The sequence below is a fragment of the Gadus macrocephalus genome, chromosome 2 (genome assembly GCF_031168955.1).
Source record: "Gadus macrocephalus chromosome 2, ASM3116895v1".
In the NCBI taxonomy this organism is placed as follows: Eukaryota; Metazoa; Chordata; class Actinopteri; order Gadiformes; family Gadidae; genus Gadus; species Gadus macrocephalus.
In genome coordinates this window covers 3,518,862-3,537,126 of record NC_082383.1, presented here as the reverse complement: position 1 = coordinate 3,537,126, position 18,265 = coordinate 3,518,862, and the positions used below count along the sequence as shown (strand labels likewise).

Genomic DNA, 18,265 nt, shown 5'->3' with positions numbered 1-18,265 from the left:
GGGATTGGGCCTTAAAATTGGGCTTTAGGCCCAATCCCATTTCTACCCCTTACCCCTTCCCCTTACCCCTTCAAAATAAGGGGGAGGGGTAAGGGGTAGAAATGGGATTGGGCCGTAATCTCCTCGACGATCGCCTTGCCCCTCGGCGGGAAGGTGACTGAGGGCCGAGGGGCGTCGAGGGGGACTGAGGGCCGAGGGGCGTCGAGGGGGACTGAGGGCCGAGGGGCGTCGAGGGGGACTGAGGGGCGTCGAGGGGGACAGCAGGCTCCTTTTGAACCTGTTGAACGTCTGAACGGGCAAGGCACCTGCTCCGTTGAAATACTCAAAAATGGCAGATAGTGTTTTGTTCTTCTGTATACCTGATAGGTGGAATCTGGAGAGGGGGCGGGACTGAAATCAGGATTAGACATCTGAGTGGTTGTGGTTGGTGGCTCCGAGATGTCGACAAGCTCGTTGCTGACAGCTTCCTGCCTGCTTGGGAGGACTTCCTGCGCCAGTTGCTGCTCTCGCTGCCGCTTGATGACGGTGACCCGCTCCCTGATCGCCTTGGCAACAGGCTTATAATCAGCCTCGCAAACGAAGCCAAGCACCACCTGACGACAAAAAGTCTGAGTGAGTGAGTATGTGTTTGTGTCTGTCTGTCTGTCTGTCTGTCTGTCTGTCTGTCTGTCTGTCTGTCTGTCTGTCTGTCTGTCTGTCTGTCTGTCTGACTGTGTGTGTGTGTGTGTGTGTGTGTGTGTGTGTGTGTGTGTGTGTGTGTGTGTGTGTGTGTGTGTGTGTGTGTGTGTGTGTGTGTGTGTGTGTGTGGTCACCATCTCCTGGGCCACCTCCTCCGGGACGTCCTTGTGGAGTTCGAAGAGGAACTCGATGGCCGTGTTGCCGCGGTAACGGCCCTGCAGCCCGGCCATGCGGAGCCACAGTTTGAGGGCGGAGCTCTGGTCGTCTTCTGCGGACGCCAGCTCCACCCGGACTCCAACGGGCTCCTCCACCCGGAACGCGCTGGGGTCCTCCGCCCGGACCCCACCGGGGTCTCGGGGTCCACCGGGGTCCTGGAAGAACCAGAGATCTAGCAGGTCCTGGATGGTGTAGCTACGGACAGACAGGCAGACAGACAGACAGACAGACAGACAGGCAGACAGACAGGCAGACAGACAGACAGACAGACAGACAGACAGACAGACAGACAGACAGACAGACAGACAGACAGACAGGCAGACAGGCAGACAGACAGGCAGATAGCGTATGCACATTCAAACAGACAGGCAGAGTGAGGCAGTAAAACAAACAGACAGGTACAATTTTGTAAAGAGGTGTAAAGTGTTTTACACCAAGAGTTGGTGTTAAGTGGTGGGAATTGCTGGTGTAATGTGTGGGTGTTATTTGGTGTGTAGGGTTGGTGTGAAGTGGTGTAAAGTGTTGGTGTAAAGTGGTGTGAAGTGTTGGTGCAAAGTGATTTGAAGTGTTGGTGTAAAGTGGTGTAAAGCGTTGGTGTAAAGTTGTGTTGTAAGGTGGTGTAAAGTGTTGGTGTAAAGTGTTGGTGTAAGGTGGTGTAAAGTGTTGTCGTAAAGTGTTGTTTTAAGGTGGTGTAAAGTGTTGGTGTAGAGTGTTGTAAAGTGTTGGTGTAAAGTGTTGTTGTAAGGTGGGGTAAAGTGTTGTTTTAAGGTGGTGTAAAGTGTTGGTGTAGAGTGTTGTTGTAAGGTGCTGTAAAATGTTGGTGTAAAGTCCTGGTGTAAGGTGGTGTAAAGTGTTGGTGTAAAGGTGGTTGAGTAAGGTGGTGGAGTAAGGTGGTGTTACAGTGATCTTACCGTTCGCTGCTGTTGGTTTGGATGCAGCCCTCTATGATCTCCTTCAGCTCGGGGTCTTTTACTTTGAAGAAACTGTCTGGCTTAATGCCCTGTTTCAGAGGAACAGGAAGAGACATGAAGACAGACAGACAGACAGACAGACAGACAGACAGACAGACAGACAGACAGACAGACAGACAGACAGACAGACAGACAGACAGACAGACAGACAGAGGGGAGAGACAGACAGGCAGACAGACAGACAGACAGACAGACAGACAGACAGACAGACAGACAGACGGGACAGACAGACAGACAGACAGACAGACAGACAGACAGACAGACAGACAGACAGACAGACAGAGGGGAGAGACAGACAGGCAGACAGACAGACAGACAGACAGACAGACAGACAGACAGACAGACAGACAGACAGACAGACAGACGGGACAGAGGGGACAGACAGACAGACAGACAGACAGACAGACAGACAGACAGACAGACAGACAGACAGGCAGACAGGCAGACGTACGCTGGTGACCTTGCGGTAGATGTGTCCGGCGCTGTGACACTCTGCGTAGGGGTACTCGGAGGTGCTCATCTCCAGGAGGCACATCCCGAAGGCGTACACGTCCACCGCCTCGTCGTAGCGCTCCTCGTACATCTCTGGGGCCATGAACTCTGGGGTCCCTGCACCCCGCACGCGTTACTGTACTGGTTCTACTGGTCCCTGCACCCCGCACGCGTTACTGTACTGGTTCTACTGGTCCCTGCACCCCGCACGCGTTACTGTACTGGTTCTACTGGTCCCTGCACCCCGCACGCGTTACTGTACTGGTTCTACTGGTCCCTGCACCCCGCACGCGTTACTGTACTGGTTCTACTGGTCCCTGCACCCCGCACGCGTTACTGTACTGGTTCTACTGGTCCCTGCACCCCGCACGCGTTACTGTACTGGTTCTACTGGTCCCTGCACCCCGCACGCGTTACTATACTGGTTCTACTGGTGCTACTGGTGACTGCTTCTACTGGTGACTCTACCCCCTCACTGCTTACTATACTGGTTCCACTGGTGACTCTACTACCAGACTGGTTACTGGTTCTACTGGTGACTCTACTATCACACTGGTTACTGTACTGGTTCTACTACCATACCGGTTACTGTACTGGTTCTACTGGTGATTCTACCAGGAACCCACCGTACTGGTTATAGCCACTGTGTGTGTGTATGTGTGCGTGTGCGTGCGTGTGTGTGTGTGCGTGCGTGTGTGTCTGTGTGTGTGTGTGTGTGTGTGTGTGTGCGTGCGTGCGTGCGTGCGTGCGTGTGTGTGTGTGTGTGTGCGTGTGTGTGTGTGTGCGTGCGTGCGTGCGTGTGTGCGTCTGTGCGTGTCTGTGTGTGTGCGTGTGCGTGTGCGTGTGCGTGTGCGTGTGTGTGTGTGTGTGTGTGTGTGTGTACCTATGACGCTCTTGGCGTACGGGGCGTTCTTCAGCGTGGCCAGGCCCAGGTCTCCGATCTTCACGGAGCCGGTCGGGCCGGTGATGAAGACGTTGTCACACTTGAGGTCGCGGTGCAGGATGGGCGGCGAGCGGGAGTGGAGGAAGGCCAGCCCCCGCAGGATCTGCAGGCTCCAGCGCTGGAGCAGCTTCATCTTCATCTCCTTGAACCTCTTCAGGTACCTGCGGCAGGACAGGCAGACAGACAGGTCGTCAGAGAGACAGGTCGTCAGACAGACAGGTAGTCAGAGAGACAGGTCGTCAGACAGACAGGTCGTCAGACAGACAGGTCGTCAGACAGACAGGTAGGCAGACAGACATGTCGTCAGACAGACAGGTCGTCAGACATACAGGTCGTCAGACATACAGGTCGTTAGAAATATAGGTAGTCCGAAAGACAGGTAGTCAGACAGACAGGTCTTCAGACAGACAGGTCTTCAGACAGAAATGCAGTCAGATAGATAGTTTGAAGGCCTGTGATTGGTGGGCATGTCCTTACGTTTTAAGGCCCGTGGTCGGTGGGCGTGTGCCTACGTTGTAAGGCCTGTGATTGGTGGGCGTGTCCCTACGTTTGAAGGCCAGTGATTGGTAGGCTTGTCCCTACGTTTCAAGGCCTCCGATTGGTGGGCGTGTCCCTACGTTTTAAGGCCTGTGATTGGTGGGCGTGTCCCTAAGTTTCAAGGCCTCCGATTGGTGGGCGTGTCCCTACGTTTTAAGGCCTGTGATTGGTGGGCGTGTCCCTACGTTGTAAGGCCTGTGATTGGTGGGCGTGTCCCTACGTTGTAAGGCCTGTGATTGGTGGGCGTGTCCCTACGTTTGAAGGCCAGTGATTGGTGGGCTTGTCCCTATGTTTCAAGGCCTCCGATTGGTGGGCGTGTCCCTACGTTTTAAGGCCTGTGATTGGTGGGTGTGTCCCTACGTTTCAAGGCCTCCGATTGGTGGGCGTGTCCCTACGTTTTAAGGCCTGTGATTGGTGGGCATGTCCCTACGTTCCAAGGCCTGTGATTGGTGGGTGTGTCCCTACGTTTTGAGTGTCCCGGAGGTCATCAGCTCCGTGACCAGGATCAGGACCTTCTGACCCTGGACGTGGCACTTCCAGGAGTCGTAGAAACGAACGATGTTCGGATGCTGCAGACCCTTCAACATCTGGACCTCCTCCTGGAAACGATGCCGCTCCTCTGTGGACAGACGGCTCGTCTGAAGGAACAACCATTAACAATTATATACATATATACATATATATATGTTGTTCCTGTATATGGAAGTCATCCATGTGTATATATAGATATCTATATTTACATAAATATATGTATATATATATATATATGTGTATATAATATATAGAGGGAGAGAAAGGAACAGACTCATAGCTATAGATACAGACTCATAGCTATAGAGGAAGGTACAGACTCGTAGCTATAGATACAGACTCATAGCTATAGATACAGACTCGTAGCAATAGAGAAAGGTAAAGACTCATAGCTATAGAGGAAGGTAAAGACTCATAGCTATAGAGGAAGGTACAGGCTCATAGCTATAGAGGAAGGTGCAGGCTCATAGCTATAGAGGAAGGTACAGGCTCATAGCTATAGAGGAAGGTACAGGCTCATAGCTATAGAGAGAGGTACAGACTCATAGCTATAGATACAGACTCATAGCTATAGAGGAAGGTACAGACTCATAGCTATAGATACAGACTCATAGCTATAGAGGAAGGTACAGACTCATAGCTATAGAGGAAGGTACTGACTCATAGCTATAGAGAAAGGTATAAACTCTGTCTAGGAGTAGAGAGCCATAGAGACTCATAGCTTGGTCATAATTAAGATATGTGAGCTTTACGAGAGTGGCTGACATCTGCAGAAGAAAGATAACATGCAAAACTAAGTCGTGTGTTATGGACGTCTATCTGTCAGCTAGCATTCTGAAATAATGCAGAGTCATGTACTAGAGCCTTATCACACACACACACACACACACTCACACACGCACTCTCACACACACACACACACACACACACACACACACACACACACACACACGCACACACAAACACACACACACGATTACATACACACTAGCCAAACGGACACACACACACACACACACACACACACAACCACACACAGATCCCAAATAAACATACAAAAACCCAGACACACATACACACAACCAAACAACGAAACACACACACACACACAAACACACACGCACACACAACAGGCACACCCAAACACACACACACACACACACACACACACACACACACTCACACACGCCCACCTGCAGCTCGCACCAGGCCACCTCCATGGTGGTGACGGTGTCCAGGCCGCGGCTCACGGTCTTGAAGGAGCCGCGGCCCAGCTCCACGCAGAACTTGAGGTAGCGGCCGTCGGGGGACGAGGCCACGGCCCGCGTCTCCTCCTCCTCCCGCTCCTCCCGCTCCTCCCGCCTCCTCACCCGCTCCTCACCCTCCGAGTCCGTACTGGAGTCCAGGTCCGCTGCAGAGAGGGCCCCTGGCCCCCGGCTGGGACCCCCGCTGGGCCCCCCGGTCTCCATGTTCTCCGGTCTCTGGGCGTTGAGATGAGACTCTAAAGTGAGGCTCCAGCCTCCGATTGGATGACAGACTCAGGACTCACCCAGGGCTCGGTCAGGACTCAGGAGAGACTCAGGAGAGACTCAGGAGAGACTCAGGAGAGACTCAGGAGAGACTCAGGAGAGACTCAGAAGGGACTCAGGAGAGACTCAGTAGAGACTCAGTAGAGACTCACACAACGCCGCCTCACAAATATCAAAGTGTTTGTAGGAGGACCTCGAAGAGACGGGCGATCAGTATCAGCCATCTCCAGTCGACGGCCCCCCCCCCCCCCCCCCCCCCCACAGTGGTGGTGGTAGGCCCACCCCCACAGTGGTTGGGGGGGTGGGCCTACCCCTTAAGTGTTATTATACCAGCAGCCCTACCCTTTAAGGGTTATTATATCGGAAGGCCTACCATTTAAATGTTATTATATTAGCCACCTCACCCTTTAAGTGTTATGTATTAGCAGGCCTACTCTTTCATATGTAGGCCTACTAGGGCGGTTCTAGGTCAGTACCGACCACAGTACTACCCTAGTACCAGAGTACTATCATAGTACCACAGTACTACCGTAGTACCATAGTACTGACCTAGTACCACAGTACTACCCTAGTACCAGAGTACTATCATAGTACCACAGTACTACCGTAGTACCATAGTACTGACCTAGTACCACAGTACTACCCCAGTACCACAGTACCACAGTATTACTACAGTACCACAGTACTACAGTACCACGGTAGTACCACAGTACTTCGGTAGTACCGTGGTACTACGGTAGTACTGTGGTACTGTAGTAATACTGTGGTACTGTGGTACTGGGGTAGTACTGTGGTACTATGGTAGTACTGTGGTACTACTACCGTAGTACTGTGGTACTACGGTAGTACCACAGTACTACCATCATGGTGGTTTACAGAACAAACTGAGGGCCAAACTGTCAGCTCCTCTGTTTTATTCCTTTATTCCTTCACATTCAAATGTCTTATCTTGGTCTTAGAGATGGTTGTACTGGTCAGCTCCCAGCCCTGTGACAATAAATGAGGCAGACCCACTAAGACATGGAAGTCGTTTGACCCTAAAATGTAAAGCCACCTCTCCAGTCGACTAAAAGACAGATAGCAGCCAGTATAAAAGACACCGTTCTGCAGCTCCTGAGCAACCTGGCTCAAACCAGCAGCCAGACTCAACCCAGCAGCCAGACTCCAACCAGCAGCCAGACTCAACCCAGCAGCCAGACTCAACCCAGCAGCCAGACTCAAACCACCAACCAGACTCAACCCAGCAGCCAGACTCAAACCACCAGCCAGACTCAAACCAGCAGCCAGACTCCAACCACCAGCCAGAACAACAACCAGCCAGAACAACAACCAGCCAGAACAACAACCGGCCGACCAGCGGAGCTGCTAGACTCCGTCTCTGAAGGTATGTTGTATAATATAATTTACTGTGTACAGTACAATGTATTGCAGTACTATGTCAGAACAGTGTTAGTACAATGTGAGTACAGTGTTACTACTGTGTTTTGAGTATCTTAATACTATCTTAATACACTGTTAGTAGTATGTAAGTATGGTTTGAAGAACAGTGTTAGTACAGACTACTCTGTTTGTAATGTGAGTACAATGTAAGGGCTTAACATAACATTGTGCTTCTTAGCACAGTGTTAGTGCTATCTCAGCACAGTTTCTGTACTATCTTAGTACAGTATTACATTAATAATGTGTAAGTATTACATTAGTACTGTTTTAGTACTATCTTAGTACAGTGTTAGCATTATCTTAGTACAGTATGAGTATTATGTTAGTACTACTGTCGTGTGCTTCTCTTTCCAGTCATGGCGTCCCCAGCATTGCTGCTGCTGATGTTGATGATGTCATCACTGACCCTCCAGACCTCGGCGGGAACCAAAGTGAAGAAGCGGATATTGAAGGTAGCCGAAATGCTACTAGACCATTCGGATTTGGTCGGCTTGATCCCAGTAGCTGGTTCCCAACTCGCCACAGTCCTGAAAGAATTGAAAGGGGACCCTAAGTTTGATATGCAAATGCAAGAAATGGAAAATATACAAAGCCAACTTAAGAATTTAGAAGTAATAACGCGTTTAGGACATGCGAAAGCTGCATATGGCACAATAGAACAATCCATCAATACTGCCTGGAACGAGTATGAAAAGTTGAAGAAGCGAAACGATGTATCTGAAATGAAGAAATATTTTGATGATTATGAATCCTCACACGCCAACCACAACCTGTTTCAGCTATATTCTTTAATGCCAAAAAAAGTATCTTCATTTGGGAGTTTACCTAACACCTTCATTGAGGAGTCTCGCTGTCATAATGCAGAGCTTGATAATTTCAATCGCAATTTCGATGATCTCATGGTCAAAAGCCTTGTCCTGAATGTACGCTTGTTTCGATATAAAGGTGATGAATTGAACGAAGGAAAGATTGTTGAAGCCGTGCATTACTACCACGACGGCATGAAGAAACTCTACAAAGCCCAGTGGATATGCTTTGATCATGACACAACGTACATCGAGCTAGATTTACAAGATGAGATGATCACTCAAAGCAACACTGAACCAGAGAATATTGCTGCGGCCATCACGAAGCATTTGTCAGAAGCGTATAGCAGCTATGACTGGTATGTGGTTGTGCAAAAGACAACCTATGACATCTTGACATATTTGCAGAAACATACCCTATCCGAAGAGTTCATTATGAAAATTGGACCAGCGCTGACTGTAGCTGCAGCTCGGCAGATTAGAGGCTCTCACACGAAGGTATCAGAAATTTCACAGGACATTAAAAAATGTCTAAGCACAGGCCCGGTAGTATGCAGTAGTCTGAACGAGAAATTCAAAAACTGTGAATTATTGGATAAGTTCACAGTGATTCATTACTATAGATATATGAGCAATAGTGTTACGAATAAAATTACTGAGGCTGAAAGTGATCCAGTTGTAGATTCCGTTGACAACACCGAGGGGCCTTACTTATACTTATACAAGGGGACATGTAGCAGTATTTTTCACTTTATCGTGATGATAAAGAGTGACGAGGAGATCCTGAACGCCAATCGCTGTTCCCCGACACTGTGTCAGAATGGGGGCCAGTGTAAGGCCCTGTTTGCTCGGACTGTATGTGACTGCAAGTACCCATACCATGGAGACAAATGTGAGCGGGAGATTGTTTACCCCGAGAAGGACGTCGTCATTGTTAAAAAAAAGGATGTGGATGAGGCTCCACCAGTTCCCCTAAGACCCCTTAACAGTCTGCTGGCTAAAGCAAGTACCTCTATCAAGGAAACACAAGTGAGGAGGTGATAGAGTACACCGAGAAGGCCTTAGATGATACAATGAAAGATTTGGTTAAGCCTCTGGATCTCCAGTAAGACCCATTACCAGACACGCTGACTGATGCCGTTCGCTAAATGAATATCCTAGCTTTGGATTTTCACCTGCATGTTAGTTGGGGGTTTGAAGGACCTGTCCTGATTTCAAACTGACTCCTGTAGTTTGGTTAAGATTTACACTCAATAGTAGTCGCATAATAGTTATAATAGTTATGGAAACTTGCTGTTGACATATATAAATGATTTATGGCTATAACTTTCAACTCTATCATCACTCTATCTTTCTGTCTCTTCTCTATCATCCAACCAGTTATTGTGATGTCATTAATACCAGTTGTGGTGTCATTAAAGTATGTTAGCTCATTAATATCAGTTTGTTGTGATGTCGTTAATGCCGGTTGTTTTCATGCAATTAATACAAGTGGGATGTCGTTTAGATTGGGTTGTTGTGATGTCATTAATATCAGTTCAATTAGAAGGGACTAGAACTAAGAATAACAACATTTATTGCACAACAGGCACACACACACAGACATACACACAAACACGCACACCCACAAACCCAGACGCACAAACACACAACTACATGCTAACAACCCAAACACACACACACACACGCACACGCACGCGCACACACACACACACACACACACACACACACACTCACACACGCCCACCTGCAGCTCGCACCAGGCCACCTCCATGGTGGTGACGGTGTCCAGGCCGCGGCTCACGGTCTTGAAGGAGCCGCGGCCCAGCTCCACGCAGAACTTGAGGTAGCGGCCGTCGGGGGACGAGGCCACGGCCCGCGTCTCCTCCTCCTCCCGCTCCTCCCGCTCCTCCCGCCTCCTCACCCGCTCCTCACCCTCCGAGTCCGTACTGGAGTCCAGGTCCGCTGCAGAGAGGGCCCCTGGCCCCCGGCTGGGACCCCCGGTCTCCATGTGCTCCGGTCTCTGGGCGTTGAGATGAGACTCTAAAGTGAGGCTCCAGCCTCCGATTGGATGACAGACTCAGGACTCACTCAGGACTCGGTCAGGACTCAGGAGAGACTCAGTAGAGACTCAGGAGGGACTCAGGAGAGACTCAGGAGAGACTCAGTAGAGACTCAGTAGAGACTCAGGAGAGACTCAGGAGAGACTCAGTAGATACTCAGTAGAGACTCAGTAGAGACCCAGGAGAGACTCAGGAGAGACTCAGGAGAGACTCAGGAGAGACTCAGTAGATACTCAGTAGAGACTCAGTAGAGACCCAGGAGAGACTCAGGAGAGACTCAGGAGAGACTCAGGAGAGACTCAGTAGAGACTCAGGAGAGACTCAGGAGAGACTCAGGAGAGACTGAGGAGAGACTCAGGAGAGACTCAGTAGAGACTCAGGAGAGATTCAGGAGAGACTCACACAACGCCGCCTCACAAATATCAAAGTGTTTGTAGGAGGACCTCGAAGAGACGGGCGATCAGTATCAGATGTCTCCAATCGACGCCCCCCCCCCCCCCCCACAGTGGTGGTGGGGGTGGGCCTACCCCTTAAGTGTTATTATACCAGCAGCCCTACCCTTTAAGGGTTATTATATCGGAAGGCCTACCATTTAAATGTTATTATATTAGCAACCTCACCCTTTAAGTGTTATGTATTAGCAGGCCTACTCTTTCAAATGTAGGCCTACGAGGGCGGTTCTAGGTCTGTACCGACCACAGTACTACCCTAGTACCAGAGTACTATCATAGTACCACAGTGCTCCCATAGTACCACAGTACTACCGTAGTACCACAGTACTGACCTAGTACCACAGTACTACCCCAGTACCACAGTACTGACCTAGTACCACAGTAATAATAATAATACATTTAATTTAGAGGCGCCTTTCAAGGCACCCAAGGTCACCTTACAGAGCATATAGTCATCATATATCGTTTAAAAAAAAAACATGACATTGTGGAAAAATAAATAAATGAATAAATAAACATAATAAATAAAAAATAAATAACAAACAGTCAATAACAGTAAAATAAATAACAGTACTAGACAGTACTACCCCAGTACCACAGTACTACGGTAGTACCACAGTACTACGGTAGTACCACAGTACTATGGTAGTACCACAGTACTACGATAGTACCACAGTACTATGGTAGTACCACAGTACTACGGTAGTACCACAGTACTACGGTTAGTACAGTACTACCGTAGTACCACAGTAGTGGTAGTACCACAGTACTACCGTAGTACCACTACGGTAGTACCACAGTACTACCATAATGGTGGTTTACAGAACAAACTGAGGGCCAAACTGTCAGCTCCTCTGTTTTATTCCTACACATTCAAATGTCTTATCTTGGTCTCAGAGATGGTTGTACTGGTCTGTACTGGTCTGTACTGGTCAGCTCCCAGCCCTGTGATAACAAATGAGGCAGATCCAGTAAGACATGGAAGTCGTTTGACCCTAAAAGGTAAAGCCACCTCTCCAGTCGACTGAAAGACAGATAGCAGCCAGTATAAAAGACACCGTTCTGCAGCTCCTGAGCAACCTGGCTCAACCCAGCAGCCAGACTCAACCCAGCAGCCAGACTCAACCCAGCAGCCAGACTCAACCCAGCAGCCAGACTCAACCCAGCAGCCAGACTCAACCCAGCAGCCAGACTCCAACCACCAACCAGACTCCAACCACCAGCCAGAACAACAACCAGTCAGAACAACAACCGACCGACCAGCTGAGCTGCTAGACGCCGTCTCTGAAGGTATGTTGTATTATATAATTAGAACCGATAGGATAGAATAACACTTTAAGGGAAGGCTTTCCGATATAATAACACGTAAAGGGCAGGCCTACTGATATAATAACACTTAAAGGGTATAGGTCTACCAATATAATAAACACCTAAAGGGTAGGCCTACTCACTTAAAGGGTAGGCCTACTGATATAATAACATTTATATAAGTACTATCTTAATACAGTGTTAGTACTATCTTAGTACAGTGTTATTACTATCTTAGTACAGTGTTATTACTATCTTAATACAGTATTAGTAATATCTTCGTACAGTACCAGTATTATGTTAATACAGTATTAGGCCCTGTCCACACTAACCCGGGTAAACATAAAAACGCACATTTGCAATGAAAACGATCTCCGTCCACACTATCGTTTTCATATCGTTTTTGGGATGTTTTGCCATTTTTTGATGAGCGTCTCGGTCTCGAGCACAAGCTTGTGGCAGCGTCATGGCAGAGTGTCATGGCAACCGAACGTCATCGTTTCTGAAAGCCTCCGTCTATCCTTTCCACACTACAATGCGAACCCAGCGTTTTCACATTTATCCACCTCAGCGATAATTTTTGAAAAGCATCGGTTTCAGTCGGAATTCTCTGTTTTAGTATGGACGGAAGGGCTAAACGGATAAATATTTATGCGTTTGCAAATTTACCCGGGTTAGTGTGGACGGGGCCTTATTATTATGGTAGTACCAGCGTTTGGGGTAACGAAACTACAAAGTAACGGATTACAGTAATGATATTACTTTTTGGGGTAACAAAGAAAAGTAACGCATTACCAAAAAGTATCGGTAACTACACTACTTTACTGTATTATAGGGGGATTATTTGTTTATCGACACGGCGGATGCGCACGCAGAATGATCGCAAAAAGAAAATTTGTTGGACCGGTTGCCATGGTTATCTATGTGTGGTTAATTTGCAGTTGCGGTGTTAATTAGCGATGTTGTCAGCTTACTGTTACATTAAACTGTAATCAGAAAACCCGGTTATATGCTATAGACCCTAGAGTATCTGTTGTATAAAGGCTGCTTTATGTTGAAAGTATAGACCGTCACAATCCCCATTGAATCGAATGGCGCAGTGATTATTCTTCAAAACGAGAGCTGGTAAATTGTGAAAAATGAATTAAACTGCCGCTTAAGTGCATTTTTGTTTTAATCTTTTGGGATAAAGTGACCTTTATTTTTATATTTTTCTTAATTTGTGTTATCATTCTTTAAGCCTGTGTTTTGAAACTTGTGTGTTGCTACTGATTGACCTCACCAAAGCCTCCTGTTGTTTGTGGATTTTACAGGGAGGCATAGGCCTATTTCTTTGAGCAGACAGCGATATTGTTCTTTTAGATGGTTTCATTTGCCATTTTGTATACATTTATACAATAAACACTAAGTGATAATAGGGCTATAATGTTTTTCCATCTATATATATTAAATTAAGAAACGGGAAAGTAAAGTAATAAGTAGGGAAGTTACTTTTCAAAAGCAGTAACTGGTAGAATAATCTCATTACAATTTACAGAAGTAACTAGTAATAAGTAATGAATTACTTTTTTTGAGTAACTACCCCAACACCGGTTAGTACAGTGTTAGTATTATGTTAGTACAGTATTGCTATTATGTTAGTACAGTGTTAGTATTATGTTAGTACAGTATTAGTATCATGTTAGTACAGTGTTAGTATTATGTAAGTACAGTATTAGTATTATGGTAGCACAGTGTTAGTATTATGTGAGTACAGTATTAGTATTATGGTAGCACAGTGTTAGTATTATGTTAGTACAGTATTAGTATTATGTTAATACTACTGTCGTGTGCTTCTCTTTCCAGTCATGGCGTCACCAGCATTGGTGCTGCTGATGTTGATGATGATGATGATGCCATCCCTGACCCACCAGACCTTGGATAAATCAAAAATGATAAGGACATTCGGACGTGGAGTTGAGACCGGTATCGAAAAGTTGCTAGAAAATCCGGAACTCATGACATCATGGCTAAATTTTATCCCAAAATATGGTTCCGGAATTGCTGCATTCGCGAACACCGTCGTAAAATTAATGGTAGGGGACCCTACGTATAAAAAGCTCATGCAGGAAAAGGAAAATATACTAAACCAAGGTAAGAATTTAGAAGTAATGACGTGTTTAGGACATGCGAAGGCTGCATATGGCGCAATAGAACAATCCATCGATACTGCCTGGAACGAGCATGAAAAGTTTAGAAAGAAAACCAATGTACCAGAATCTGAAATTAAGAAATATTTTGATGATTATGAATCCTCACACGCTAAAAACAACCTGTATCAGCTATATTCTTTAATGTCAAAGAAAGTATCTTTTATTGGGAGAATTCCCAACACCTTGATTCAGGAGTCTCGTTGTCATGAGGCAGAGCTGACTAGTTTCAATACCCATGTCCATGAACTCATGGTTAAAAGCCTTGTCCTGAATGTACAGTTGTTTCGATATAAAGATGATGAATTGGAAAAGGTTGTTGAAGCTGTGCGTTACTATTACGACGGCATGAAGGAACTTACCAAAGCCCAGTGGATATGCTTTGATAAAGACACAACGTACATCAAGCTAGATTTAAAAGATGAGATGATCACTCATAAAAACACTTATCCTAGAGAGATGGCTGCACCCATCAGGAAGCATTTGTCAGAAGCGTATAGCAGCTATGACTGGATGGTGGTTGCGTACAAGACAACCCACGACATCCTGACATATATTCAGAAACATACCCTATCTGAAGAGTTCATTGTGATTGATGGACCAGCGCTGACTGTAGCTGCAGCTCGGCAGATTAAAGGCAGTCACACTCAGGCTCAAGATATTCAAGAAGCCATTCAAATTTGTCTGAAGAAGAAAAACAAAATTGAATGCAGCAAACTGGCCACGACATTCAGTGAGTGTGATTCATTGGATAAAAAGTTGACTGCGATTCATTACTATAGAATAACGGGCGACAGTGACTATGAGGGAAACAAAAAAAAAAAGAATGAAAAATAAAATAAGGCTGAAAGTGAACCAGGTGTAGTTTCACTTGACAGCCCTGATGAGTCTTACATATACAAGGGGAGTTGTGACAGAACGTCCCACTTTATTGTGATGATAAAAAGTGACGAGGAGCTCCTGAACACTGAATGCGACCCGACAACGTGTAAGAATGGGGGCAAGTGTCATCGCCTGTGGGCTGGGATTGTATGTGAGTGCAATTACCCGTACCTTGGAAAAATATGTGAGAAGGTGATAGAGTACCCCGAGAATGCCTACGAGGTTGTAATTAATGATTCGGATGAGGCTCCTCCAGTTCCCCGAAGTCCCCTTAACAAACTGCCGGCTAAAGCAAGTACCCCTATCGAGGTAACACATTTGAGGAGGTGATAGAGTACACCGAGAAGGCCTTAGATGATACAATGAAAGATTTGGTTAAGCCTCTGGATCTCCAGTAAGACCCATTACCAGAAGCGCTGGCTGATGCTGTTCTCTAAATAAATATCCTAGCTTTGGATTTTCACCTGCTTGTTAGTTGGGGGTTTGAAGGACCTGTCCTGATTTCAAACTGACTTCTAGTAGTTTGGTTAAGATTTACACTCAATAGTAGTCGCAAAATAGTTATGGAAACTTGCTGTAGACATATATAAATGATTTATGGCTATAACGTTCAACTCTCTATCATCACTCTATCTTTCTGTCTCTTCTCTATCATCCAACCAGTTATTGTGATGTCATTAATACCAGTTGTTGTGGTGTTTTACATGTTGTGATACCATTTCTACAAGTGATGTGACATCATGAATACCAGTTGTGGTGTCATTAAAGTGTGTTATCTCATTAATATCAGTTTGTTGTGATGTCATTAATTCCGGTTGTTTTCATGCAATTAATGCAAGTGTGCTGTGATGTCATTAATATCAGTTCAATTAGAAGGGACTAGAACTAAGAATAACAACAATTATAAAAGGGGTCATATTATTTGTCTTCTTTGAGTGTTTTTGTATTCATGTTTGATGTGTAGAGCCACTACATGGACACAAAAGCTACGAAGCTCATAGTCCCGGCCAGGAGTAGTCTTCTCCCCCACAGAGAACCTCTCCTGAACGTCGAAGCCCAAGGGTTAGGGTTAGGGTTGGGGCTAGGTCTTACCCTAACCCTACCCGTACTAATAATAATAATGGATTGAATTTATATAGCGCTTTTCTAGACACTCAAAGACGCTATACAGTGAAGGGGGAACCTCACTAACCACCACCAGTGTGTAGCCCCCACTGTGGGTGATGCAGGGCAGCCAATCTGCGCCAGAACGCTCACCACACACCAGCTTGAGGTGGAGAGGGAGGGAATTAATGAGTCAGCCAATTATACCGGAGGATGATTGGGGGTCCAGATTGATTGAGCCTGGTTGGGCCAGGACACTGAGGAAATCCCTAATCCTTGCGATAAGTGCCCTGGGATCTTTTATGACCTCAGTGAGTCAGGAACACGGTTTTACGTCTCCTCCGAAGGACGGCGCCTTCCACAGCACAGTGTCCCCGTCACTGCACTGGGGCATCGGGATTGATGAGTGAAGGGGCCAGAGGGAAGAGTGCCCCCTATTGGCCGCCACCCGACACCACTTACAGCACCTGGTATTCCCAGGCGGTCTCCCATCGAAGTACCAACCAGGCCCGACCATGCTTAGCTTCCGAGATCAGACGAGATCGAGCGTGTCCATGCTGGTAACCCTAACCCTAACCCTAGGCCTAACCCTAACCTTAACCCCACGTCGCTCCATAATCGAGCTGTGGCCTCTGCTGCAGACCCTTACGATCACCCGAGCCCTGACCATGAGCAGCTCCCCTCCTGTACGCCTCAGATCAGTCAGCCCCTGTCCAGGCTGGTCGAGGCTGTAACGGGGAGGGGATAGGGAGAACCCAAGTGCACGGACAGACGACAGTTTCAAGGATTTAATTCGGTACAGGATCGGGCAGGCAGAGAGCAAACAGTAAAGTCACCCACAGGTGGGCAGGGAATCGGTGGTGGGTCAGCGGGCAAGGGGTCGTCAACGGGAGGGCAGACAGGCAGGCGAGGGGTAGGAAACAGTGAAGCAGACCGGCCGGAAGGGACTCGACAACAGGCGGTAGGTCAGACAGGCGAAGGGTCGGAAGCAGGCAGGATCAGCGTTGTAGAACAGCACAGGAGTTGCGGGAAAGCTCTGTGAGTACGAGAGACGATCTGGTAGAGACTGAGGCCACGTTTATACGTAGCAGGGTATTTATAGAAAAGAATATTTCCCCCCCTCCGTTTTCAAAAATAACATTGTGCACACATCGTTTTCAAAAAAGTTGTCGTTTACATCAAAACGCATAAATAAACCGTTGAGCGCCATTATAACTATGTCAAACCTATGGGCTGCAGTGTAGGGAGAAGGATAAAGCTATGCAAGCCAATCAGAATCCTCAGAATCAACAACAACGAATAACACGAGCGTCTTCCTGTAACAAACAAACTGTAAACATAGGGCGCTCATATGACGTTAGGCATTTCCTGGCGCATAATGTGACGCTTCAGAACCTAAAACCCTGTTTCCCCCCGTTGACACGGCAACGCATAACCGGCGTTTTCAGAAAGCTCCACTTTGGCCGGAGTTTATAGAAATGATCGTTTTCTGTGATAAAAACTGCGTTTTTGTGTAAATGAGAGGCCAAACAGCGTGGAAATGTCTGCGTTTTCCCTCCGTGTAAACGGGGCCTGAGTGGAGAGAGAGGATTTATATAGCGGGATCACAGGTAAAGGTGGTTAGGTTGATTAGGGGAGATCAGGGTGGCAGGCGGGTGAACGGGAAAACCAGGGGCGGACCGAGACAGAGGCGGGGCCTCCACTAGGAGTGTCTGGATCCCTGAGTCAGGTGGTCTTCCCCAACAGGTTCCCAGAGGGGACCCCTGACATCAGGTGGGGGAGACGATCAGGGGCGGCAGCCACACACACACATCCTACCACACAACATCACACACACACACGCGCACAACACGACATCAACCCTCTCATAACAACAAACCCTCGCACTACCTAGAACCGGAACCCAGAAGACTCCTCCGCACGGGTCAGAAGCGCCCCCTCTCCGGCCCAATCGCATTTCTACCCCTTACCCCTTACCCCTTACCCTTACCCCTCCCCCTTGTTTTGAAGGGGGAAGGGGGAGTAATGGGATTGGGCCTAAAACCCAATCCCATTTCTTCCCCTTCCCCTTCCCCTTCCCCTTCCCCTTCCCCTTCCCCTTCCCCCTCCCCCTTCCCCTTACCC

At 47.5% G+C, this 18,265-nt stretch overlaps 2 protein-coding genes and 1 pseudogene across 2 annotated transcripts; all 3 read right to left on the bottom strand.

The window, feature by feature from the left end:
• Positions 1-34: 34 nt before the first annotated feature.
• LOC132471851 (serine/threonine-protein kinase WNK4-like) lies at positions 35-6,090 on the bottom strand. Its single transcript, XM_060071176.1, has 7 exons — positions 5,562-6,090; positions 4,303-4,475; positions 3,241-3,461; positions 2,317-2,474; positions 1,806-1,894; positions 813-1,089; positions 35-593 (listed from the first exon to the last, which is right to left on the bottom strand). The coding sequence occupies exons 1-7, from the start codon at positions 5,835-5,837 to the stop codon at positions 63-65; spliced, it is 1,725 nt and encodes a 574-aa protein (XP_059927159.1). The 5' UTR covers positions 5,838-6,090; the 3' UTR covers positions 35-62.
• Positions 6,091-6,749: 659 nt separating this feature from the next.
• LOC132475336 (serine/threonine-protein kinase WNK4-like) lies at positions 6,750-10,683 on the bottom strand. The gene is made up of 2 exons (XM_060076476.1): positions 9,891-10,683; positions 6,750-7,864 (listed from the first exon to the last, which is right to left on the bottom strand). The coding sequence occupies exons 1-2, from the start codon at positions 10,152-10,154 to the stop codon at positions 7,805-7,807; spliced, it is 324 nt and encodes a 107-aa protein (XP_059932459.1). The 5' UTR covers positions 10,155-10,683; the 3' UTR covers positions 6,750-7,804.
• A 5,913-nt stretch (positions 10,684-16,596) lies between these two features.
• LOC132453110 (5S ribosomal RNA) lies at positions 16,597-16,713 on the bottom strand (annotated as a pseudogene).
• Positions 16,714-18,265: the final 1,552 nt, after the last annotated feature.

Excerpts from the sequence above, each read along its gene's own strand:
- LOC132471851 (XM_060071176.1), bottom strand. The coding sequence starts at position 5,837 with ATGGAGACCGGGGGGCCCAGCGGGGGTCCCAGCCGGGGGCCAGGGGCC. Across the intron at positions 3,462-4,302 it reads ACCTCCGGGACACTCAAAAC|GTACCTGAAGAGGTTCAAGG; the intron begins GTAGGGACACAC and ends GTCCTGCCGCAG. Across the intron at positions 1,090-1,805 it reads CAAACCAACAGCAGCGAACG|CTACACCATCCAGGACCTGC; the intron begins GTAAGATCACTG and ends GTCTGTCCGTAG.
- LOC132475336 (XM_060076476.1), bottom strand. The coding sequence starts at position 10,154 with ATGGAGACCGGGGGTCCCAGCCGGGGGCCAGGGGCCCTCTCTGCAGCG. Across the intron at positions 7,865-9,890 it reads TGGCCTGGTGCGAGCTGCAG|GACTGTGGCGAGTTGGGAAC; the intron begins GTGGGCGTGTGT and ends CAATTCTTTCAG.